Raw genomic sequence first — 25,660 nt, forward strand, 5'->3', positions numbered from 1 at the left:
TGGCTGGATAAAACCACAAAGTCAGTGGTCCATAACAAAAAGCTGTGTTTGAATTCAAACTTTTATATCCTCGTTTTCATGCTGCATACTTGAAACAATTTGATCTGTCTTCATCTGGCCTCTCTATATCCCCCAGCCTATGATTACCTGAAGTACAACACAGCACTGAATGAAGTCATCAAAAGCCACTTGCCCTCTTCTTTGCCTATCAAATTTTTGAATCAAGAGATCGTAGAACTGGTCAGTCAGCCGGTATCCTTAACAGAATTGGAAATGTTAATGAGCAAAATTTAAAATAATTACATTCTATAATTGCAGCCACCTACATAAATGAGATTCACATAAGCAAATTTTAAAAAAAGACCCAGGAAGTTTCACGTATGAGAGAACCATGGAACCAAAGTGGTTTAATCAGATCATTTAGAGCTACCTGACACCTTTTTATTTTATGAAAAAAATCAGTTTATCCTATAAAGCATACTGTGATTTGTCACAGACAAGAGCCATGCTGGCCCAGTGGTTAGAATGCAGTACTGCAGACTAAGTCACTGTTCACTGCAGGAATTCAATTCTGAGCGGCTCATGATTGACTCAGCCTTCCATCCTTCCGAGGTCAGTAAAATGATTGTTGGGGGAAATATACTCTGTAAACTGCTTAGAGAGTGCTGTAAAGCACTGTGAAGCATTATGTAAGTCTAAGTGCTATTACCATTGTAACAAAAGTTATGGCTGAAAACATAAACAATATTGCTTCCTGAATTGATAAATTGCGGTAACTAAATTTAAATCTTGGTACACTGTGTGTTTTTAAATAAGTGGTGTGTTGTTCGAATGTACAATCAGTTTTTTAAATAATTACTCATAAGAATGTGCAGGAATTAAAATAATGTTTTATTGACATAGGAAGAAATAATAACCCTGAGCATCAAATAGTATGTACTCAGCAAGCCATTCTACTGTATCATGAAATGCATTTAAGCAGAATAATGTTTGCACCTAAGGGGGAATGCTGTGGGGAGTTTACAGATTTCTGTAAGCTTATGTAATATATTGCTAAATCTTTATGGAGATTCTCAGTCATCCAGATCATGGTTGTCGCAAAAGTGGTTTTTCAAGAGGCAACTGGACTTCCTGGTTCTTCTCCATCCCAGGCTGAATAAGCTTCTTGGATGAGAAGCAAAACGTCTTCAAAGAAAAACCAGAAAGTCTAGTTGCCTCTTGAAAAAGCACGTTTGAAATCCTTATACTTTACTGAAAATTATACTCAAATCTATTCCTTTTATTCCTCAGAGGAATGTAAGCTATTCACAATGAGTGACTGGAAAATGTTTACAGTCAAGACAGTTTCATTCATATGAGAAGCAAACATCAAGCCAAAACACCTCACCAGAAAACTTGGTTCAGAAGTGTGAGAGGCTATACTTCAAAAAAAAGAATCCATGTACCCAATCATACTATTCTACTGGAATAAAAACAATGCTCTTTTAAATCTAAATATTTGGGCATAAAATATACTTTTAAAAATGGATATGCTTTTTCCTCTTTCCTACTTTTTATTATATGCCATGCAATAATCAATCTCATTGTATATATGTTGTGCACTGACAAATAAATTATTATTATTTTCAAATTATAAAGACACCTTTACAAGCTGTTTCAGATTTCTCTTTTTCTCTCTCCCTTCTCTCTATGTATCTCTCTGTGTATGCAAAATCTTCAAATATTTTGTAAAATTAGTGGACAAGCATCCTTATTCTTAACATTTTCTACCAAGTATCATTCACATTTATAGTAATACTTTTAAAATGGATTTTGGATCCAATTCTAAATCCAAAATGAATGGTACAGCAGGCTTTAAATAACAATGTTCAAAAGATTGTTCATTTTAAAACATCCCCTTCAAATCTTCAATAAACTGACTTGTAGTTAGTTAATTTAATATGTAATCTCTTATAAATTACAGTATAGAAAAAACTAAAAAATGTATCATCTTCTCAGTTCTTTGGCATTTTGATGACATTCAAGTTATCAAGCTCTACTTGACATTTGCCTATTGATTTCTCTTGGGGATATATTATGTGATTTTCTTTCCAGTACTCAGAGAGGTGCACTCTTTTTCCAATAATTCTCACTTACAGTACTGACTACAGTACTGACTAAACATTAAATCCTCTTCATTAATTCCTAATCAGCGAAAGTTAAGGGCTACCAGAAATAACTGCCAAACTATTTTATAAACTTGATTGAATAAACTATATTGCTTCCCCATACTTTTAATAATCTTAATCCCTTCATTTTGATTTGTAATTAGGGACAGATGGTCCCCCAAAAAACTCAGTCCCATGTCACAAAGGGCTATAATAGACAAAATTGGCACCTTAAATTGCACCAGGACACAGTGACAAATGCAGCTGGCAGAGCAGAAGTGTAATGTGTATTATACTAGAAACACTTAAAATTGCTCATGCTGTTGCATTTTGTCCCAACTGAAGTTTCTGGATACTCTTCAAGGGCAGCATCATATAGACCCCATATTGCAACTATGATTCCACAATCACAATTTTTGTGAAATAAGTTCTAAATAACTTCTGATTAATGTACTATTAAATATATTGGTTAAAAGCATTAATTAATTTAAATAACTAATGGCAACCTATTCCAAGCTGGGTATCCTCCAGATGTATGGCATTCAACTCCTAGAACTCTTCAGTCTGATTGACAATGACTGAAAATTCTGAAAGTTGAAGTCTATACATCTAGAAAGGCTACATGAAGCTATTTGCCAAAATTACATATTGTTAATAATTACAATGAATTACCAAAACCTGTTAGGGCTTGCTTTAATTCATGTTTGTCAATCATTCCAGAGTTGTCTCTATCATATCTGCGAAAAACATTCTGCCAGTCAGAGATGTATTTCCAGACTCCTGTGAATTCATTGAAGTTTACACCACCTTTGTTTTCTCTGTCAAACATAGCTGAAAAAATAATCAATCTTAATTAATCTAAATATTAATCTAAATATTAATGTATTTATAATTTACCATTTCTTAATTTATTAAGTTTAAATTAAATTTAAATTAGGAGAAAGTAAAAGTAAATGAAGTATTTCAAAGAAAAAGCCAATTGTGCTGAAATTATTTCCCATTTTTATGTCAAAACAAAACTTCAAAAGCAGCTCCTATGCAGGTGAAAATATAGATTCCCTAGAACTCGAGAAAAAAAGTTTGGTTCCAACAATTTTAAAGAGCAATTCAAACTAATGGAGGTCTTTCATTGTAAGGACCTCCATTAGTTACCATAGTTTAAGAACAGATGAATATAGGAGAAATACACAATAAACCATGATTTTTTTTTGCATGTTACATCTTTTCCTGAAATTATAAGCATTGGTTATATCTTTTATAAAATACTGTAATTTAGCAGAATCTGCAGGATATGTGTGTCAAACTTTGCAAGGATACAAGTCCTGCCCCATTTTACATGTGACATTGGCAACACAGGTTGAAAAAAAGTAACACTTGCATTGTCACCCTCCATAAACCATCATGTTGATTTTGGCAGATATACCCTACAGATGTCATTGGCAATACTAAATGGGTAGTGATATAAGCGGCAATATCTTACTTCAGCCAATCTATAGCCCAACCTATCTGATAATTATGCAAAATCTTAACATGGAAGGATGAAAAAGTTTTACTAATTTAAATGGAATGGGAAATCAAGGTTTCTATATATGCTCCCTTTAAAAGATATTCAAGGGGACAAATGAAAGCAACAGTATGCAAAACAAGCTCCATCACCTTTTTTGTCTTTATTTAATAAAGCAGAACAAAGAAAATATATATGAAACAATAACGAAAGAAAAGAAAAAAGCAGTTGCTGTACACACACATAAAAGGGGGCAGAGCTTCTATTGTGACTGTATAATGCTGCTTTCATTCTGATGAAAACACTGGATGATGCAGAGGCTCCTTTGTATCAATTAATAATATTTCAAACATTCAGAATCATGAATTGGAAAAAGATGAATAAACCAAAGTTTCAAAAATGTCTTTCTGAGAGGCAGAAAAACGTGACTACACAAGTGACTACCTGAAGGATCCCAATACTAATTAATAAAGTTGCTATGACTTGTGGTTACAACAATAAACTTACAGATAGTCCTCAATTTACAGCCACAATGGAACCTGACGTTTTTATTGCAAGCCAATGCAATTGTTAAGTTGAAGCATTACATGACCAAATTCAATGTAACACATTTTTACGATTGTAAAAACAAATCACATATGGTCATAATGTAAATAACACAATTATTAACAACCACATTGTCATTAAGCAAATCCATTCACTTGAATGGGTGTGGGGTGGTTTTGTTTTTGTTTTTGCTAGAAACTGGCATACAAGTTGGTTGTCAAACGCCCAAAATGCCAATTGTAACTTTGAGGACAGGGATAAATAGCTTTTTTCAAGTCTGTCATAACTTTGATCAACCTTTAAACATTCAGTTGTAAGTTTAAGACTACCTGTATTTATTTAAATTAATAAAGCAGAAAAGGCTAGTATTTTGGTTCCCACTTCAGATAGATGCAACCTAAGTATTTAACAAATGTAGTTCAAATATTACTTACATAAAATAGATCTTACAGTTGCTGGATTAAATGGAGTCCATGTTCCTAAAAGAAAGAGAAAACATTACATGGTATATACATAAAAACAAGAACATCTCAAAGTGATAAATGAGTAGCAATTGAACAATTAAAGCTTATTAAAATAGTAGTACTAATAAATCCTAACTCTCAATTATGTTCATAAGTTAGGCAATCATTTACTTTTACATAAATTATCTTCATTTATTAAGAAACTTACCCACTGTTCAGTATTTTATTACAGCTCTGTCATCAATAAAGTAAATATGAAATTAAATATTTAAATATGGAATACATTTTCCTCATGTAATAATGATATAATTTATTCCATAACCTATAAACAAAGAAATCATTTTCTATGTCTTCTCACCATATGCTTGTAGGAGCCTGTTCTGACCATTTTTCATAGTCAGTAGAATTTTTTTTAGCTGGTTCTTTCTGGTTGTCTTTATTGAGTTTTAGATTAAAATTGTCAACATAATTCAGTTAAACATCTGATAGCATCCAATGCTTGATTTACTATTCATGTTAGTTGCCATTGTGAGCAACTAAGAGCTGTACAGAATTGACAATGTAGGGCATGCTTGGGCAAGTTTAAATTCCCATTATACTATGAAGTTTAAGTGCTAAGGATTATTTAAGTTGACCAACAAGAGAATTATGGCATCTAGAATTATTTCGTAAAAGGAAGTGCCATAAACAAAATAAAATATTGTTATTGCTTGTAATTGTACTCACTGAAAAAAAATCTACATATGTGGTGACTAAGGATCAGCAACAACTATATTATATATAATTACTTGTACAGGGATGAATAAAATTGAACAAATATTGATAAAGCACATCTAAAGCACATTAAACTATCAGCATACTTGGCCAAAAATATTTTTAAAAAGGAAAGGTTTATTATTGTCACTTAATATGATTTCAAGATACATTTATTTATGTAACAAATATATATGACTGCCCAACTCACACACTGAAGACCCCAGGTATTCACAACATTAAAAATCTAACAAAATACAACCCTCACCCCCATGGCAGCACAACACAATCAGATCAACCATCAGAACTACATTTGAGGCTTATCAATATCCAATACTTTTTTTCGTTTTGTTCATTGTATAAAGCAGAAATGTTAAATAAAATTAAAGATGAATTAACATTTCCTAGATTCTATGCTTAAATAAAGCAGATTCTAACAAAATGGTCTGGGTTACAAGAAAACATTTAGAAGAGGGCTGTTTGAAGTTGAATGCAATAGAGTTAAATTTAAAAGACGGCATATCACCCCAAAGATCACAGCTTTCAAAATAATTTTTAAAAATAGATTATATTATAAGTTCATGAACTAATTAGATATTACAAACAGCTAAGGAAGGAATTTAAAGAATTAGGAGCACAAGTGGGGTTTTCATCTATATTTCCTACAAAAAGTCAACATCCAATGAAGGAGCAAAGGATTTGAGAAACAAACTACTGGCTTAAAAACTGGTGTTGTCAAGAGAACTTCAGTTTCCTGGACCATACATTACCTACATGAAGGGCTCCTGGCAAGGGATGAGTTGCATCTCACAAGATGGGTTGCACTTCACAAGAACAGGAAAAAATGTATTGGAAAATGATTGGCTCATCTTATCAGAAGGGCCTTAAATTCTCTGGATGGCACTATCCCTTAATCCAGTGATTTATTTCTATAATCCTTTGTTCTATAATCCTTGCCTTTGTCGACTTTTTGTTGGAAGTACAGATGAAAACACTACCTGTGCTCCTAACTCTTTAACTTTTGTGCCCAACTGCTTACAATCTTTTGATATTGTTTTCAGGTTCACTGTTGTATCATTTGTCCCCACATGAAAGAGGAGAAAGGGATAGTTATACTTGGGCTTGGTTATTTTTATAAGGCTTTCAGTCTCATCTTTGTTTTTTGCCCAGGGAGAAAAAAATGCCTCCCTAGATTGATTGTCCAGTCTACAGGCTGCTGATTTCATTTCCCTGATAAGTGGGTCTCCTATCACCAACACTCTTTTTTTTCCTTGGGAAGATCTGGGCTACTTTCCTCCCTGTCACAGTAACACTTGAACATGTTCCTTCTCCAGTGTTTGCATGCTTTTTTCAAAGGGAAGGATATGAAATTGATTGCTCAGCTCCAGTGGGCTGAACTAGACTGTAGCCCTAGGCCCCAGGCAATACTATTGGCTGTTGTTTTCTTCTATGAGTGACATTTTTGTCATCAGTCGTCTTTACTCATTCAGCTTTTTCTTCATGAGCCTGATGCCAGGTAAAGGTCCCACATAAATTGAATAATGTGAGTATCATTAAACAGTCTTGTGGGAGACCATTGTTTAATCTTCTTACCTTACTTATGTTATCCCCCATTATTATCTGAAAAGATCTATCACTCAGCATGTTATTAATTAAATGAAAAAGGTTTTTAAAAGGGGCAATATGGCAGAGTTTGCATAATAATCCATTCCATCCATCCATTCCAGACTGTGTTGTATACCCCATACTATGTCTATGAATATATAGCAGTGATTTTTATTAATTGTTGGAATCCAGCTTCAATATGGCCTGTTAAATGTAACATGTGAACTACAGAGTTTCAGTAACATTGTAAGCTGATTTGCTCTACGGACAAATGTTCATCTATTATGGTACCTATTCTGTTTATAATTAATCTCTACAGGAGTTTGTAGGAGGAACTAAAAGGGTGATTGGGGGCAGCAGCTTTCTACTGTCTTGTGATTTTCCAGGTTTTAGAAATGATATTACTTTAGGGTTTGTTTGTTTTTTAAATTCTGGTAGGAGGCAGCTATTGGAAACTACATCTGAAAAGAATTTGCCAGTCCAATTCCATGTGTACCTCTAGATTTTTTTCAGGAATTCTGGATGAATGCCATTGAAATCCAGTGCTTTACCACATTTCTGACTATGGATAACAGTGTTAATTTCTTCTATGGAGAAGGAACAAGGATACAGGGATTCCTCAACCAACGATAACAATTGAGCCCAACATTCCTGTTGCTAAGCAATCAGTTTTAAGTGAATTTTGCCCCATTTTACAACCTTTCTTGCCACAGTTGTTAAGTGAATCCCTGCAATTGTTAAGTTAGTAACATATTTTGAAAGAGGTCAGATATCTGCCAGGTGTTACTGCCAGCAGAACAAAAGCGTATTTTTAAGATAATGAAGAATGTTTAAGATAATCAAGAAAGCCAGTAAGGCCTGTGATGATGTACAAGATTCTATTGTACATCTTGGCAGGAATCATCTGTCCCAAAAATATATACTGCCTGTGTAGGATGATTTCTAGAGCTTGGAGCAGGAACCTAGGAGGATAGGCTGTAGACTTACCTTTTCAGAGGTTTTACCTGTATATAAAGAACAAAAATAAAGGGCCAGCATATAACATAATTCAATGTGTGGCTAAAGAAGTGGTGTAAAGTGCTTTGGTTATATTCTGCAGCTAGTCCAATGAAAAATTATAAAAAGAGATGGTTTGCATCCATCAAAGAAAGAGACTGAGTTACTTGGCATTACATTCATAGATTTTCTGGAGAAACATTTAAACTAAACAATTGGGACAAAGAGTTAATTGATACAGAACATTTCTGTCCCCAGCAATCTAAAACTAATAGGGTTATCAGTGCATGTAACATAAATGTTTGTGCAGGTAAGAATATCAACCCTTGCTGTCAAGCAAAATAAAACTTTTAATAGTAAGTGCCATACTATGTGCACTAATCAAATAGGTGATAAGGAAGTAGATGAACTCAGGCATAACACAGGTTATGTAGAAAGTAAACATAGGGTCAGTTAAAAAGGATTCAAATGTATATACACTAATGCATAGAGTATGAGGAATAAACGATGAATTAGAAATTTAAGGAAATGAGGGCATTTGGTGGGATGAAACTCACAAATGGAATATACAGCTAGAGGGATTTAAATTATTTAAAAGAAACAGACCAAATAAAAAAGGGGTTTGAGTTGTACTATATATAAGAAATAACTACATCTCTACAGAAACAGAGCACAACAATGATGAAAACTGGCTGGAATGCATTTGGGTCAATGTAAAAGGGGGGAAATGACATTGCCATAGGTGTATACTGTAGGCCACCCAAACAAACATAGGCAATAGATGAACTTTTAGGGGATCAGCCATATTAGACCTATTTCTCACTAGCAGAAATGAAATAATAGAAGGTGTTGAAGCTACAGGAACCTGGGGGTGGGGAAGTGATCATGCAACATTGGAATTCAACATTATGCAACCACAAGCAATAGAACAAAATCAAACTAGAGTCTTGGACTTTAAGAGAGTTAATTTCAATAAACTTAGAGTTTGGGAAATTTTGAAAAGTGAGATTGTAAAAGTCCAGACCACCACAATACCAATGAAGAAGAAAAATATCAGCTTTGAAAAGAAACCAGCATGGTTGCATAAAGAACTCTCTGATAAATTTAAAGACAAAAATGACAAGTATTAAAAAATGGAAAGAGGGGCACATAACTAGGGCAGAATATCAGCAAATAGCCAGATCCCGCAAAGATGAAGTGGGGAAAGCTGAGGATCAAAACAAACTAAGGCTTGTGGCAAAAGTCGAAAATAGAGGTGGGGCTTCTTTCAACATGTTAAAAAAAGGGAAAAAGTCAAGGAAACGATTGGTCCATTAGTGGAAGGAAGTGGGAAGAAGCTGACAAGCAATAGGCAGAAAGCAGAACTACCTAACTCTTTTTTGCGTCTCTCTTTACAAAAGAAAAAAAAAATCAGTCCAACCTATGAAAAACAATACCATTAAAAACATATTAGGAATACAAGTTAAAATAGGCAAGAAAATAGTTCCACCTGTCCACTATAGACAAGTTCAAGTCACCAGGACCAGATGGATTACACCATAAGGTTTGGAAGGAACTGGCAGACATGAGAACCACTGAACTATATCTTTGAAAAATCCTGGAGTACTGGAGAACTACCAGAGGACTTGAAAAGAGCTGATGTAATTCCCATCTTCAAAAAAGGGAAAAGATCCAGGAAACTACAGACCTATCAGCCTGACCTCAATATCTGGGAGGATTCTGGAAAAGATAAAGCAACAAATCAGCAAACACCTAGAGACAAAAAAGTCATAACCAAAAGCCAACATGGATTGTCAAAAACAGAGCATACCAGAGAAATCTTATTGCATTCTTTGACAAAGTGACAAAATTAGTGGACTAGAGGAATACTGTGGATATAATTTACTCGGATTTCAGTAAGACATTTGATAAAGTAGATAACAACCTACTATTTGATATGATAGAAAAATGTGGGTTAGGTAGCATCACCACCAGATGGATTTGGCTGACCAACCACACTCAATGTGTTGTCCTCAATTATACTGCATCTACATAGAGGGAAGTATGCAGTGGTTTACCCTAAGGTTCTGTTTAAGGTCAAGTACTCTTCAACATCTTCATCAATGATTTGGAAGAGGGATAGATGGGGAACTCATCAAATTTGCAGATGACACCAAGCCGGCATGAATAGCCAAACACTCCAGAAGATAGGCTTTAGCTACAGAAGGATCTTGACAGAATTGAACATTGGGTGCTATCTAACAAAATGAAATTCAATAGTGAAAAAAGTAAGGTTCTACATTTATGCAAGGTTCAGGTACATTAAAGGTGGTACTACGCTCAATAGAAGTAATTGTGAGAGGGACCTTGGAATCCTAGTAGACAATCACTTAAATATTAGCCAGCAGTGTGCTGCAGATGCCAAAATAGTCAACACAGTTCTAGGCTACATAAACAGAGGGATAGAATCAAGATCACGTGAAGTGTTAATACCACTTTATAATGCTTTGGTAAGATCACATTTGAAATACTGCATCCAATTTTGGTCGCCACAATGTAAAAAAGATGTTGAGACTCTAGAAATAGTGCAGAGAAGAGCAACAAAGATGATTAGGGGACTGAAGGCTAAACATATAAAGACCGGTTGCTGGAATTGGGTATGTGTAGTTTAATAAAAAGGACTAGGGGGTGGCATGACAGCAATGTTCCAATATCTGCCGCAAAGAAGAGGGAGTGAAGCTATTCTCCAAAGCTCCTGAACACAGGGCAAGAAACTAATGGAAACTAATCAAGGACAGAAACAACCTAGAACTAAAAAGAAATTTCTTGACAGTTAAAACTTGCCTCCAGAAGTTGTGAATGCTCCAACATTGGAAATTTTTAGAAGAGATTTTACAACCATTTGTCTGAAATGATATTGAGTTTCCTGCCTGAGCAGGGGCTTGGACTAGAAGACCTCTAAGGTCCCTTCCAACTCTGTTCTTGTATTTTATATAGTTGTTAAGTGAATCTGACTTCTCCATTGACTTTGTCCCAAGTTTGCAAAACATTATTACATGATCCCAGAGCACTGCAACTGTCATAAATATGAGTCAGTTGCCAAATGTCTGAATTTTGATCATATGACCAATGAAAATATTGCAATGATTGTATAAGTGTGAAAAATGTTCTTGTCTCTCGCCCCCAGTGCTGTTGTAACTTTGAATGGTCACTAAATGAACTGTTCTAAGTCAAGGACTAACTATACTTGGAATGTGTTTGGCCCAACTACTGAAAAGTTGAGAGCACTTTCTTGATAAAGCAGAGTATTCTTTCTCCTTCATGCTTTGGAGAGAGGTACAACTTGAGAGGCTATTTGGTCAGGGGTTACTTTGAATTGAATTATGTGTGGGAAGCTGGCAGAAAGCTTCAAAAACTGCATTCCTCTTTCTCTTCCTCAAATTTCTGCCAGCTTCTGCATTTATTTTGTTTGTGGGAAGCTTTTGCAGTGAGAAAGGCAATGGAAGTTTCTGGGAAAAGAATGAGTGGGTGCAAGTCAAAAATGGTATGTAGAGGTCCAGCAGTAGCTAGTACACTGAAGCAGTCACAACTTTTTTAAATTTCATTTCCTCAAGAGTCAAGGATCTTGAATTTTAAACACATTCTACAAGTTAGCCATTTGTGGTACCTTGGTTAAAAAATGATTGCCCTATGATATCTTGTTTTCCACGTTTAAAGGTCATAAAAATAAGAGTTTTAGTAGTAATTAATAGCTGGAATAAGAAAGAAGGCGGAACAGTATCAATTTCTTGCTGTTCATAAAAAGAGACAGGTAAATACCAATTCCTTTTTTTTTAAACAAAGTTTTATTGGTTTTTTTAATATTTTACAAAGGGAAAAGGTAGGGGATAGGTTACAAATTTTGGCAACTGCAGTGTGCCGTAGGTGCGCCCCCCCTTCATACTCATAGTATACATTTGCACATAATTCATTATTAGGTAGTAACATAATAACATATAGTCAGCATGTAAGTTCAGTTAATAATTTCGAACAGTTTATGTCAGGTGGATTTTCTTACTCATTTTTGTGATCTGAGCTTTCTCAGTTGCCCCATCTCCCCCCGCCGACAGAGCTCCGGCCCCTCCCGTGTCCTGTGTATCTGGTGGAGGATCCTCAGATTTTTCTAGGAGTAGTTTGTTTTTTTCCATAAAGGCCTGTGCCTCTATAGGTGTATTAATTCTAACTCTTGTCTCCTCCCAGAATATTAGCATACCTTCAGGCATCAACCATCTAAACCACACCCCCTTCTGGTATAGTTTATTCGCTAATTGCAAATAGTTTTTTCTTTTTTCTCTTCCTTTCTTGAGGATCTGTTTCAGAATGGTTATCTCCTTATCTTTGTATGTCAGGGCTTGCTCCCGTTGTGTGCTCAGAATTTCATCTCTTGTGCTTTTTCTAAGGAATTTAATGTGTACCTCCCTGGGAACATTGTGTGTCCTAGCATTAGCTGAATTCACTCTATATACCAGGTCTATTTCCCACCCCATCTGTTGCTTCTCTTTCTGGATGTAGTCAGCCAAAATGTTTGTCATGATGTCCCTTATATTTTCATCATCTGTCTCTATCACATTTTGAAATCTAAGATAAAAGGACATTCTCTCAAACTCTATTTTCATCTGCTGGGAGTCAAGTTCTTTGTTTCCCTTCTGCATCCCTTTCATCCCTTCCCTCATCTCCGCCGCCCCACCCTCCAAGAGGTCCAATTTCTGTGAGTTCTTATTAATTTTGGCCTGGGTCTCTTTAATTTCTTCTTTCATCTCCTGCAGTTGTTTCTTTATTTCCTCTTGTCCCTGTATAATTTGCTGAAACATTTGTTGAAAGTCCATCTCCAGAGATTTGGGTTGCATCAAAGCTGTTATTTTTGATTGTGTACTAGGACTGGAGGTTGCAGATGTTGGGGCAGAGGCAGCAAAGCCAGGCTTTCCAGGAGGTGGTTTTTTAGGTGGCATTCTTTATACCATAAAGAGTTCAGTCAGTATAGAGAATGGTCAATCAGAAAGGCAAGGCAGCTAAGAGAGTCCAAGAGACAGAAGGTCCAGGCAGAAGAGAGTTTTTGTTTCCACTGGCCCTGGTAATAGAGCAAAATTTCCACTCCAGGGAGTTCAAAGAACAGCAATCCACAAGAGACTTATCTGAGCAACACGGAGACAAAGACCGGAAGCCTGAAGTTTCAAAGGTGGAGTCAAATTTCACATTGATTTCACATCACCTGCTTGTTGCTATATGTCTTTTAACAGCTTGAACATCTTACCTGATCTGGCTTCAAGAATCAAATCATTCAGGCAATGGTAGTGGAAAAGATTTTTTTTCAAGAGTACAACATCAGATCAGTAAGTCATGTCTGTGACATTTTTTATATACGTTGTTTTAGAGGTGGAAAATAAATCATATGGCTTACATTACGAAAACATTTATTGTCTCAATCCTCATTGTGGGGTGAGATAAGTGACTTAAAAAGGGAAATTAAATTCAATTCTTGGGAAGGAGGAATAACTTTGCATTACATTTTTATTAGTATTAATTATATCAATTTCATCCTTCAAGAATAGTTCAGTCAGTATAGAGAATGGTCAATCAGAAAGGCAAGGCAGCTAAGAGAGTCCAAGAGACAGAAGGTCCAGGCAGAAGAGAGTTTTTGTTTCCACTGGCCCTGGTAATAGAGCAAAATTTCCACTCCAGGGAGTTCAAAGAACAGCAATCCACAAGAGACTTATCTGAGCAACACGGAGATAAAGACCGGAAGCCTGAAGTTTCAAAGGTGGAGTCAGATTTCAAATTTCATAAAGACAACGGAAGTGTGCCATCTTGCCCTGCCAGCTTCGGGTTTGGAGGCAACAAATAAAGTTTTCAAAGTTCAATGTTCAAAGTTTCCAGATCATCATTGTTTTAGGGCTTAAGTCCGAAAATTCACTTAATTCACTTAATAGGAGCGTGACATCATTGGTTGGCTCTCCCCCTCCTCCTCCTTTCCCTGGGGCAAAGAGCTAAATCGTTTCCAGCCGCCTGTCCGAGGGAGGGGGGGAATTCCCCCTCCCTCCAGCCACGCCTCTCCGATTGACGCCGAAAATAGGATTTAAACAGCTGACTTTTTTTTTCGTTAGAGTTGTTAGGGTTGTTAAAGGGAATGGAGAAAGTTCACGCCTCACCGCCCAGCAGCCACATCCTTCTAGTTTCTTTTTCTCCGATCGACATTGTAGCGAAGACGCCAGAGCGTCTCCCCATCGTGCTCCCCGGTGCCTGGAGCGAGGCGGGGGACCTCCTGCCGGCCGCCGCCAATCCAGGGATCCCCCGCGGTGCCGCCCCTTCGGCAGGATGCCTCTATGGGGTGTCCTGTGCCCCCCAAGGAGTGGGAAGCCCACCAGGGAAGCGGAGGGGCGAGCAAGGCTTGCTCGTCGCTGTCGGCCGCCGGAACCGGAAGTCACCAATTCCTTTTTGAATAACATATTTAAAGCTTTGAAAAAATGGCAAAGTAAATTGATTTCAGTATCAACTCTTTTTTATTTTAATACAGCAATGGCGAACCTTTTTTGGTTCGTGTGCCATAAGGGGGAAGCATAGGAGGGTGGTACGCGGGTGTGCTGCACCCACAATGCAACTCACGACTCCCCCAGTGCGCATGCACGCATGAGAGGCACTCCCCATTTTTTGCATGCTTTGCTCGCCCTCCCCAGGCTCCAGAGGCTTTTTAGGAGCCTGGGAGGGCAAAAGCAGCCCCCCCCGCCCTTCGGAGGCTCTCCGGAGGCTTCAGGGACCTTCAAGCGGCTTCCCTAAAGTGACTTCCGGTTTGCTCGTAGGGTCGGTTTAAGCCCTCTGGTTTAAGCCCTCCGGAGGCTTCAGGGATCTTCAGGAGGCTTCCCTGAAGCCTCTGGAGGACTAAAAACGACCCTGAAACCTCCGGAGGACTAAAAATGACCCTACGAGCAAACCGGAAGTCACTTCCGGTTTGCTCGTAGGGCCAGTTTAAGCCCTCCGGAGGCTTCAGGAAAGCCTCCTTGCAGGTCCCTGAAGCCTCTGGAGGGCTTAAACCGACCCTACGAGCAAACCGGAAGTCCGTTCCCGAATCTCAAGTTTGCCCATCTGGCTGGTTTTTTGCACTCCGGAGGCTTCAGGGAAGCTCCTGAAGCCTCTGGAGGCCTCTGGGGGGCAGGGGCGGCTCTTTTCGCCCTCTCCAGGATCCTATAAAGCCTCTGGAGTCTGGGAAGGGCGAAAAATGACTTTAAAAAAGGCTAAACTTAGCTGGCCAGTGCGTGCATGCGCGCTGGCCCAGTGACAGGGCAATGCCTCACATGCCCTGATAAATGGCTCTTGCCATAAGTTCCCCATCCCAGTTCTAATACTATTTTTTATAAATATAATTAGGTTAAGAGCTGGAACAGAAATAATTGATGTAGTCTTTGAGATCTTGTTTTAGACCTCATTCTTCTGTCAGGAAAACAAAATTAACACTAGAAAAATACCCTATTTCCCTGAAAATAAGACCTCCCCGGATAATAAGCCCAATTGGGCTTTTGAGCGCATGCGCTAAAATAAGCCTTCCCCAAAAAAATAAGCCCTCCCCAAAAATATTGCAACACAGCAGCAGTCATAAGGTGACCATGCTCGCCGCCTCCTGCACCTCAAAAATAATACGACTTCCCCAAAAATAAGACCAAGTGCTTATTTCAGGGGGGGGGGGTTTCAAAAGAAAACAAGACCCTGTCTTATTTTTGGGGATACATAGTATTTATTTTCTTGGATGCAGATGCATCAGATTTTATGCTTTATAATGACATCCTTTGACACTTCCACTACAATTTTGTCTTCCCACTATTTATTTTTCCTTTGCCTTGTAATATACACAAATCTCTTTCCTGCTTGTTGCTATATGTCTTTTAACAGCTTGAACATCTTACCTGATCTGGCTTCAAGAATCAAATCATTCAAGCAATGGTAGTGGAAAAGATTTTTTTTCAAGAGTACAACATCAGATCAGTAAGTCATGTCTGTGACATTTTTTATATACGTTGTTTTAGAGGTGGAAAATAAATCATATGGCTTACATTACGAAAACATTTATTGTCTCAATCCTCATTGTGGGGTGAGATAAGTGACTTAAAAAGGGAAATTAAATTCAATTCTTGGGAAGGAGGAATAACTTTGCATTACATTTTTATTAGTATTAATTATATCAATTTCATCCTTCAAGAATAGCCGTCAGACCCCCATTCAAAGGCAAAAATAGTTTCAGCCTGAAAAAAGTTGTGCAGCCTGAGAAATGTTGTGCTGCCTGAATTTAGATTATAAGCATATAGTTTTCCCAAGTCAAAGATCAGACTTGAGCGGAATATTGATGGTCAAATTCAAAAAATATGTAGATGGGTTCATTTATTTTTAAATAAATAATTCAATATTAAAATAATTCAAATGAAATATAATTAATATAATTATATTCTTGTGATATATTGAATAATTTCTCTTTTCTGTTACAGTCTAAATTATACTTTGGTAGTAGAGGACTTAAGGGACTGAATACAGCGCCGGGGCTTCAAACTGTGCATCTGTAAATCAATATTATTTCTTAGTTCACAATTTCAAACCAAATCCACAAAATGAGAAAGAGGAAAAGAAACGATGTGTTTTTCATAGGCTTTCCTTGAGATTTAATGTTTACTCTTTGTGACAGAAAAACCCACAATTTGGCTTCATTTTTCAAGAAGTACTGTTAGAACAAAGTTTTCTCTATAGAAACCTGGATAGAATATACATAATTTCCATGCCACAATTTGAATTAAAAGATCCCTGTTTTAGGAGGACTTGAAAACTTAAGTCTAGTAACCTTCATTCTGTTCTTTAGATACACTATTTGCAGAAATAACAAAAAGCAAGACAGAACCCTGTTAGATGCTTGGCAATTCACAAGGACCTACAGTAAATCCTAGCCTTTCTAGCTGTAACTTATTTTTTAAAGTTAGTTCATACAACACATAGAACTCAGAAGTAGCTCACCAATGCATTCTGATGTACAAACCCAGTATATACACATTTCACAACATTTTAGTGCATGTAAACACAACCTGAACAGGTACATGATGTTCTACAAACAATTAACTCATTATACACCCAAAAATCAGACCAAAAGCCAACATGGGTACGCAATCAGAAGCCAACTTGGGTTTGTCAAAAGCAGATCATGCCAAACCAATCTTATTTCATTCTTCAATAAAGTGACTAAATTAGTGGATCAGTGAAATGCTGTAGATATTGTATACTTAGATTTCAGTAAGACAGTTGACAAAGTTGACCATAACCTACTTCTTGGTAAGCTAGAAAAATGTAGGATAGAGAACATCACTGCCCGAAGGGATTTGTAAATAGCTGACAAACTGTACACAGCATGTAGCCCTCACTACAGTTACTTGGAGGGAAGTAGGTAATGGGGTATCCCAAGGTTCTGTTTTAGATCCAATATTCTTCAATAAATGATAGGATATAGGAGGGAAACCCATCAAATTTGCAGGTGACACTAACCTAGCAGGAATAGCCAACACCCAAAAGATACAGGGGTAGCTTGACAGATTTGAACATTGGGCACTATAAATTAACAAAATGAAATTCAATGTCGGTAAAAGTAAGGTCCTATACTTAAGCAAGAAAAAAACCCTGTACAAGTAACAGACTAGGCCAAACTTGGATCAATTCCAGTAATTGTGAAAGGGATCTTGGAATCCAATTGGATAATCACTTAAATATGGGTCAACCATTTGCAGCAGCAGCCAAAAAAACCAATACAATCCTAGGCTTCATTCATACAGGGATAGAATCAAGATCACGTGAAATACTAGTATTGCTTTACTTGGAATATTGCATCTGGTTTTGATCACCATAATACAAAAAAGATATTGAGATGCTGGAAAGAGTACAGAGAAGAGCAACAAAGATTCAGGAGCCAGAGTCTACAACATATGAAGAACGGTTGCAGGAATTGGGTATATCATGGAACTAAATATTTTTTTAAAATTTCACCACTCTGGTCAATTTATAAATATTCTCTCTTTTATCAAAAGATATATTATTGTTGTGGAAATAAATATTATTTTTCAGATCCTGAAATTCTAATAGATTAGATTCCTAATGAAACAAATTCAGCATTATTTACTTCTGAACATCAGGAAAAAACTGGGTCTTTGATTTGTAATTTGGCTTCTGCTTAGCAATTCCTCTTTCCATTTTAGCACAACTTCAATTTGTACATATTATTTAACATTATTAAACAAGAAATAAATTAAGAAAGCATGTATATTCAACATTCCAAATATTTTTTAAAATATAGATCTTTCCTTCCTATTCTTTAGGCTCAATTGGGTGTATCTGAATCTTATGTCTTCACATTTGCTGTGATTTTAAACTATGATTTTAAGCCTTCGGAGCGCTTAAAACCACCCTCCGAGCAACCCGGAAGTCACTTCCGGTTTGCTCGGAGGATGGTTTTAAGCGTTCCGAAGGCTTCAGGGAAGCCTCCGGACAGTCCCTGAAGCCTCCGGAGGGCCTACAGGGGGGCGGGGGAGGCTCTTTTCGCCCTCCCCAGGCTCCTATAAAGCCTCTGGAGCCTGGGGAGGGTGAAAAAAGCATGTAAAAATGGAGGGGCCGCGTGTTGTGTGTGCATGCGCACTGGGGGGGTTGCGCGTTGCATTATGGGTGCGGCACGCCTGCACACGACCCCCCTGCGCTCCCCCCACTTGTGGCACGCGAGCCAAAAAAGGTTCGCCATCGCTGTCCTAGGCTGTAGAAGCAGATAAGTCAGATGCAATTACTTTGAAGATATTTTGCATTGAACTGAATACTCAAACTATTTACTATTTGTGTTACAACTGATAAGGAAGAGAACCCGTGGCTTAGTGGTTAAGACTCCTGCCTAAGATATATACAGCCTGGGTTCTAATCCCAGTAAGGGTATGGCTAGCTGATGAGAGCTAATTAGCTCGAAATAGATCTATCCTAGTCTCCCTTTATTTATTTATCAGTACAAATACAACACAAATATAAAAGGCAACATTAAAAATAAAAATATGGTTTTCTGCCTGCATGGTCTTCTGTGATGAAGCCGAAGGACAGAAAGAGGGAGTGTGACCTTCCTCCCATATTTAGGCATACCAGGGGTTGTAACACAAACAAACAAACAAACAAACAAATAAATAAATAAATAAATAAATAAATAAATAAATAAATAAATAAATAAATAAATAAATAAATAAATAAATAAATAAATAAATAAATAAATAAATAAATAAATAAATAAATAAATAAATAAATAAATAAATAAATAAATAAATAAATAAATAAATAAATAAATAAATAAATAAATAAATAAATAAATAAATAAATAAATAAATAAATAAATAAATAAATAAATAAATAAATAAATAAATAAATAAATAAATAAATAAATAAATAAATAAATAAATAAATAAATAAATAAATAAATAAATAAATAAATAAATAAATAAATAAATAAATAAATATATATATATATATATATATATATATATATATATATATATATATATATATATATATATATATATATATATATATATATATATATATATATATATATATATATATATATATATATATATATATATATATATATATATATATATATATATATTTCTGGAAACAGAAACCTGGACAATTAAAAAAATCTTCTTAAAACACTGGGAACTAAACAAAAAATAATAATAAACATAAAATGTGATCCAGCAAAAGAATCTCATTGCTTAAGTCTATGACTTTTTCAACAATACTTTCTAATGTCAGTCATAATAAATACTGTTATAACTTTCAAGATACTAAACTAATTCTTAAAATTCTTATATTGTGAAACAACATGATTTGAGCAAATAAAGAAAAGCTGTTTCTTCCACTTGTTTCAGATCATTATCACAAACTTTCTGTAATCTTTAGAGATGTTACAAAATCTTTTCTTTACATGTTTTACTTCAAAATTGTTTTCCCTGTATTAATGGAATACAACAAAGAAAATGTTTCTGCATTATTTGTTATATATAACTTGAAAACAACATTTAGGAATTTTTAAAATAATAAAACTCTTTTTTAATCAAATTATCAAAGCATATCGTAGTAAAATTATTTAGCTGTTCAAACAAATTTTAAGAACCCTCCTATAAAATTTTATCATATTTAGTGGGACCAACTTTGAAACAAGCTTTCACAAGTTCGTATATTTCTTTATACTTAATTGGTTCACTGTTCTTTACAATTAATCAATCACTAGGACTTTCACCCTTTTTGTGATTAACTATTAATTGTTGTGTTTCAACTAAATATTCTGAATTGAATATTTGAATTGTCAAATATTCATTTAAAACTATGAATTGTCATAGTTTTCATACACATCTCCATTTGAAGGCTACCACAGGCAAAAATGTCTTTTAATTTATAAAGCAAACTCTCCCAGAAGCTGAATGACTTCTGGTGACTACTTGGACATGCTCATAACATTTTCTTAGCAGCAACAAGGAAATTGCCATTGGCTTCCTATGGAATTTGATGTCTTTATTTAATCTTTGGAATTTCTGGTGGTTCCTCTTTAGGAACCTACCCTCTTTAGCTATTTTGAGAGTAGCAAGTTGTGCTCTTTCATCTCAAAAATATTTAGGCAATTCACAATAGAAGTAATAAAACATTGAATTTTGCCTCCATATTTTCCTAGAAAAATAATTTAGCTTGAGATCATTCTAATCAAAATTTATAACTGTAAGTAGAAAACCAGAAGGGTGTAAGTAATTTATAAATGAGCTACACTGAATTTTAGTTTTAGAATCCCAGTGTCATTTTAGAAGGGTATTTTTCTAGGAATTGATTTATCAAGTTCCAGTTGCTATCACTGAATTTAATTACATTTATCTTTCTGGCTTTTGATTATTCATATTGCAGTAAGAAAACATCCCTATTATACAACAATTCACATCACAAGGGAGAGGGAGAGATAGTGTGCTTTCCAGAAACATTAAAGCACCGAGTAATAAACTACGTTTGAACCTAGCAAGATACACGAACTCAACAAACTGGGTTAATCAGACGCAGTATGTTTAAATGAAACATTAAAAAACGGAGTTGTGTGAACGCAATCGGCATTCATGTCACCAGAGGAGCACTTCTAGGGTGTAAAGAGGGCATCCTACCGTTTGAAAGTGCTTGTTGGAGCTCGGTGTCGGAGATGATACCGCTACGGTCTTTATCAACCCTGAAATCAAGCACAAGAAAATATTCAAATTACGACGCGGGCCAAGAACAGGGGCAAAGAAGACTCAAATCAAGAATTCCCGGCGCAAAAGGAGGGAAGCGAGGGCGCCCTCACCGATTCAGCTTTGTCGCTCCTCTCCCTAGAGAAAAAGGGAAACTTCATCCGACTCACCTTTGGAAGACTCCCCACAAGAAGCTCGGATCAGGCATGCCGACAGACGCCATGCTGCATCAGAATAGCTGCGGAAAGAAGAAAACCAACCCCACCCCTACTCGTTAAGGAAGAGGCCTTCTCAAAACCAGTTCCGGGTTTCAGTCCGAGCTTCGGTGAGAAAAGAGGAACCAGCCACCTTTGCTTCTCTGACACGAATCGTGACGCACCCAATTCGGCAGGCGGAATTCCGAGAAGGGGCTGGACTAAAAGAAGGTTTTGAAGCCGATTACTACTGTTTTTTGTGTGCCTGAAAGCGTTGTCTACATGCATCCAAGCGTGAGCGGAAAAAAACATGGGCTTGGTCTAAGTATGTTTGTGTGAGCCAATTCCCCTTACATATGGTTATTACCTAATTAAGTCTAACTACACACTATGGAATATTTGTCAAACGGTGCGGTTACTTCATCGTTTCGGGCCGTGACTCAAACTTGACAGCTTTAAGATGGGTGGACTTCCAACTCCCAGATTTCCCCCGTCAACCAGTTAATTTTGCCAAGCTTCAGACACAGTGCTTGAGACACAGGATTATGGAAGTCATCGGAGGCATTATAGCTGGTTTATAGATACCAGGACCACCAAGAGAAGGCAACAAAGGGATTTTTCTGCGTTGCTTTGCTGCCAAGTGCTGTTACCTGGATTGCAGTCCAAATTTGGGGGACAAAGCAGACCCAGTGCTGCCTTTGATGAATTAAATCGTATGGTTTGATTTGGCTTAATAAGATATGCAAATAGTTTTGATGAATCAAATTCATTTTCATTGGCTGTGTTTGCATGACACTCAAGATTAAAATGTAGTTGGCAAATTTGCTATTTGCATAAATCCAATGATATCTGCAGATCTAACCATTGATTCGAGGAATAAAGGAATCCTACAAAGCACATATGAAGACACAACACACTAAACTGGTATGACTTTTGTATGATCTAGCTCAGGTGTATGCAACCTTTTTGCTTGTCTGGGCCACACTGAGTGAAGAGGAATTGTTTTGGGTTGTATATAGAATATATTATATAGTTAATGTATACAAATAACAAATTTAATTGTTTTATATTTTTTATTACTTTTGTGGGGCCACATTTCTAGCTGCCCATGGCCACATGTGGCCTTGGATTGCACATGGCTGATTTAGACAGTACAGTTTATTCACTTAACTATTCAACAAATCATGCCTCGGTATGTTATGTACATTTAGCCATCAGAATTAACATCTTGATAGGAACCCTTGCCATGTGAACTAATGGAAACACCTATACTCATGCACTCCAAGTTTAAATTCACACTCTACCCCACAGTTCACTCAACAATCCACTTGCAGTTTTTGCATAACACACAATCATACATGTATCCTCTGGCTTGTTTTGCATTAACAATAAACCACAAAATAAGTCACATTTTAATTTAGCATGTTGTGGGAGGGCATACACATCTAATTTCTTTTCCTTGTTTCTGCATGTCTCTTTTTTACATTCTCCCTGAAATTGTTCTTCATTCAAGAAGCAGTTAACAATTCTTTTTCTTTCTTAGGCTGCTTCTAAAAAAATAAGGTGTGCTGTCATATAGCTTCGAGTGTATATGAAGCATTTAGGCTGGGTGCTGAATTTTCCATCTTCCATGATCTCATGAGAATGTGTTTTTAGGGGCACTGAAGTATTTTAAATTAGTTTTAGAACATTAATTCAACTATTTTGTTTCTTGGTAAAAATGAGGGTGAAGAGAGAGAAAATACATACAGATTGCTACTCAATTTTATTACACAAGCTATAGTATTCCAGTTTCCATAGTTTATACCTAATCTTGAATTTGGGAACTGCCTAGCCCCACAATGAGTGTCATTTTAGTAAGAACAGTTTGTCCATTGCAAACTATCTAGACAGGTAGTATGCTTCCCTTTGCTGGGTACCATATGTTGAAGCAGAAACTGAGTGGAAATTGATTGGGGGGGGGGAATTGAGCAGGATTTTGGATTGATATCCTAAATTGTCCCCTCTAATTCTAAATAATAGCATAGTATTTATAATTATAGGTAGTCTTCACTTAGTTATTTGCTTAATTTACAATAGTAAAAAGAGAATTTAGGGATCAAAGTTGTATTTACAGCCTTTTGCAGTTATCTCTCTCCCCTTACTTTACTTGCTTATTTACCTCATACTAAGATCTGAAATAAAAAGTACCTCTGTTCAACTGAAGGAAGTAGCAAGCGAAGAAAAACTGAAGTAAAATAGTAAGTACAGTCATGGTCATGTAATTTTCACTTAGCAACTGTTAGGCCTAATCACTGAATTTCTGGACCAAATTGTAATTGCTAAACAAGGATTATACCTGTATTACAGTTTCGCACTCTTCTGTTCATTTCTCCTTTCTTTACAGAAATTTTTGTAATAAGTATTTAAATAAATGTTTCATAAAAGGACACCCAAATAATCTGCACACAATTAAAAAATGCAACACCAGTGCTATTCATTTATTAAGCAAACACCTAACACAAATCTAGTGATAATTTATGTAGCCCCCAAAATATTGCTGCTTTCAATTTTTTATCTAAATAAGACATTAGTCAACTCTTTATTTTTCCTGAAATACACACAAAAATGCAAGTGAGGGGGGATTCACTAATAATGATAAAGATGCAATTCCAAAACATTATTGGACATCATATTGTATATATTTTTTCAGTGATTGAATTAGATATTCTTATATCTTGTTACAAGTGTTAACATAGGAGAAAAAAAGCTTTGCAAGAAATTCATATTTTCTCTATATACATTGTAAGCTAAAACATTGCAAATTTTGACATGAAAAGTGTTACAGAACTATTGTTATTACTTAAGAAGCTTTGGAACAGTTAGTGTTGGAACTATAATTTCTTTAAAAAGTGGCACATAGTTTGGATTTGGCTGGCTTGGGCCTTTGTCCAAAGTTTCAATGATCGTCTGTTTCATTTCTCTACTGGCATCTCCTCTCATTGTTAATAAAGCCGCAATATGGTCATCTCTGCCAATCAGAATAAAGTAGCGTTAGTAAAAATCCTACTTATGGAAAGCAATTAGCATCTTTTCATACCACACATGCAGCATTAAATAATTCTTGTCATCTCATAAAATGAGTTCACTGGTCAATTTTTTAAATCAGTTATATTTAAGAAAGCCTTCATTGAGACAGATACAATGATTAGACTTTTATTAATTAGCCACCAGTTAATCTGTTTATTTCTATACTTATCTTGTATTTCAGGCCTATAGGAATAAGGAAGAATTTCTTATAAGGAATAAGGAAGAAGTTCAATCACAGCCACTTAATATTTATTCAATCTTTACAGTTACTCCTCAACCTATGACCATTCATTCAATGATAACAGAAAGTTATGACAGGGATGAACAAATGATGGCTACAACTGGTTTCAGAGTTTCGGATATCAAAGCATTCCTGATGTAATCAGATTGCCAGCTGGGTATTTGGCAAATGGTTCGGACCTTATCAACTCCTATTAAGGAGTTTCACAATCATGTCATTGCTGGTTTTGCCCTCCAATCAGCCCCCTCTGGCCCAATCTTTCCTGACCCAATTAGTTTTGCTTTTATGTGCCCATTTTCAGCAATGCAAGATTAAATGGCAATGTCCCAAAGTGCTTTTTCAAGAGGCAACTGGACTTTCTTGTTTTTCTTTGAATACATTTCACTTCTCATCCAAAAAGCTTCAGCTCTGACTGGATAGTGCAGAATGGAAGGATTTATATTCTTTGCAGACAGCTGATCATTTGCATTCTTTTTAGATAGTCATTGAGTCCATTTGGAGGTTTGTCTGTGTCATCAGGGTCACCTGAGTAGTGCAAACAGGTGAGGAGCCTACTTGGATCTGGTGGAGGGACTGTGTAGTAGACTGGAGATAGATGATGTTGTATCCCTCCCCCTCTGTTGAAAGGTCTGTTCAATTTTGACATGGATGACTTATTTTACCCTTCTTTCAAACAAGTGGTCCTCTCTGTCCAAAATATGGACTTTGCTATCTTCAAAACAGTGACCTTTGTCTTTTAAATGCAGATGGACTGCTGAATCTTGTCCCGATGGCTTTGTTCTCCTGTTGTACCCTCCATTTATGAATGACCAGCTGTCTGCAAGGGGTAAAAATCCTTCTATTTCCCCACCATACAATCATAGCTGAAGCAACTTC

At 36.2% G+C, this 25,660-nt stretch overlaps 2 protein-coding genes across 4 annotated transcripts in view; both read right to left on the minus strand.

Moving 5' to 3' along the window:
* PDCD6 (programmed cell death 6) overlaps positions 1-22,383 on the minus strand; it is a 73,149-nt gene extending 50,766 nt beyond the window's left edge. For 2 of the 3 annotated variants that reach the window (XR_014176802.1, XM_081971047.1), the window contains exons 1-5: positions 21,451-22,383; positions 21,218-21,279; positions 4,632-4,676; positions 2,820-2,978; positions 148-257 (exon numbers count right to left, since the gene is read on the minus strand). Coding sequence is in view for 2 of the 3 variants with exons in the window: in XM_081971047.1 (XP_081827173.1) it covers positions 148-257; positions 2,820-2,978; positions 4,632-4,676; positions 21,218-21,279; positions 21,451-21,503 (429 nt within the window). In the remaining variant the exon portion in view is untranslated. The remainder of the gene's footprint in view (positions 1-147; positions 258-2,819; positions 2,979-4,631; positions 4,677-21,217; positions 21,280-21,450) is intronic. The other variant, XM_081971048.1, reaches the window with a different exon arrangement.
* Positions 22,384-23,940: 1,557 nt separating this feature from the next.
* The window catches only part of EXOC3 (exocyst complex component 3), a 43,688-nt gene continuing 41,968 nt past the window's right edge, over positions 23,941-25,660 (minus strand). Inside the window, exon 13 of the mRNA XM_081971039.1 lies at positions 23,941-24,484. Within this exon, the coding sequence (XP_081827165.1) occupies positions 24,313-24,484 (172 nt within the window). The 3' untranslated portion in view covers positions 23,941-24,312. The remainder of the gene's footprint in view (positions 24,485-25,660) is intronic.

The sequence above is a fragment of the Natrix helvetica genome (assembly GCF_964273705.1).
Source record: "Natrix helvetica genome assembly, chromosome: Z".
Classification (NCBI taxonomy): domain Eukaryota; kingdom Metazoa; phylum Chordata; class Lepidosauria; order Squamata; family Natricidae; genus Natrix; species Natrix helvetica.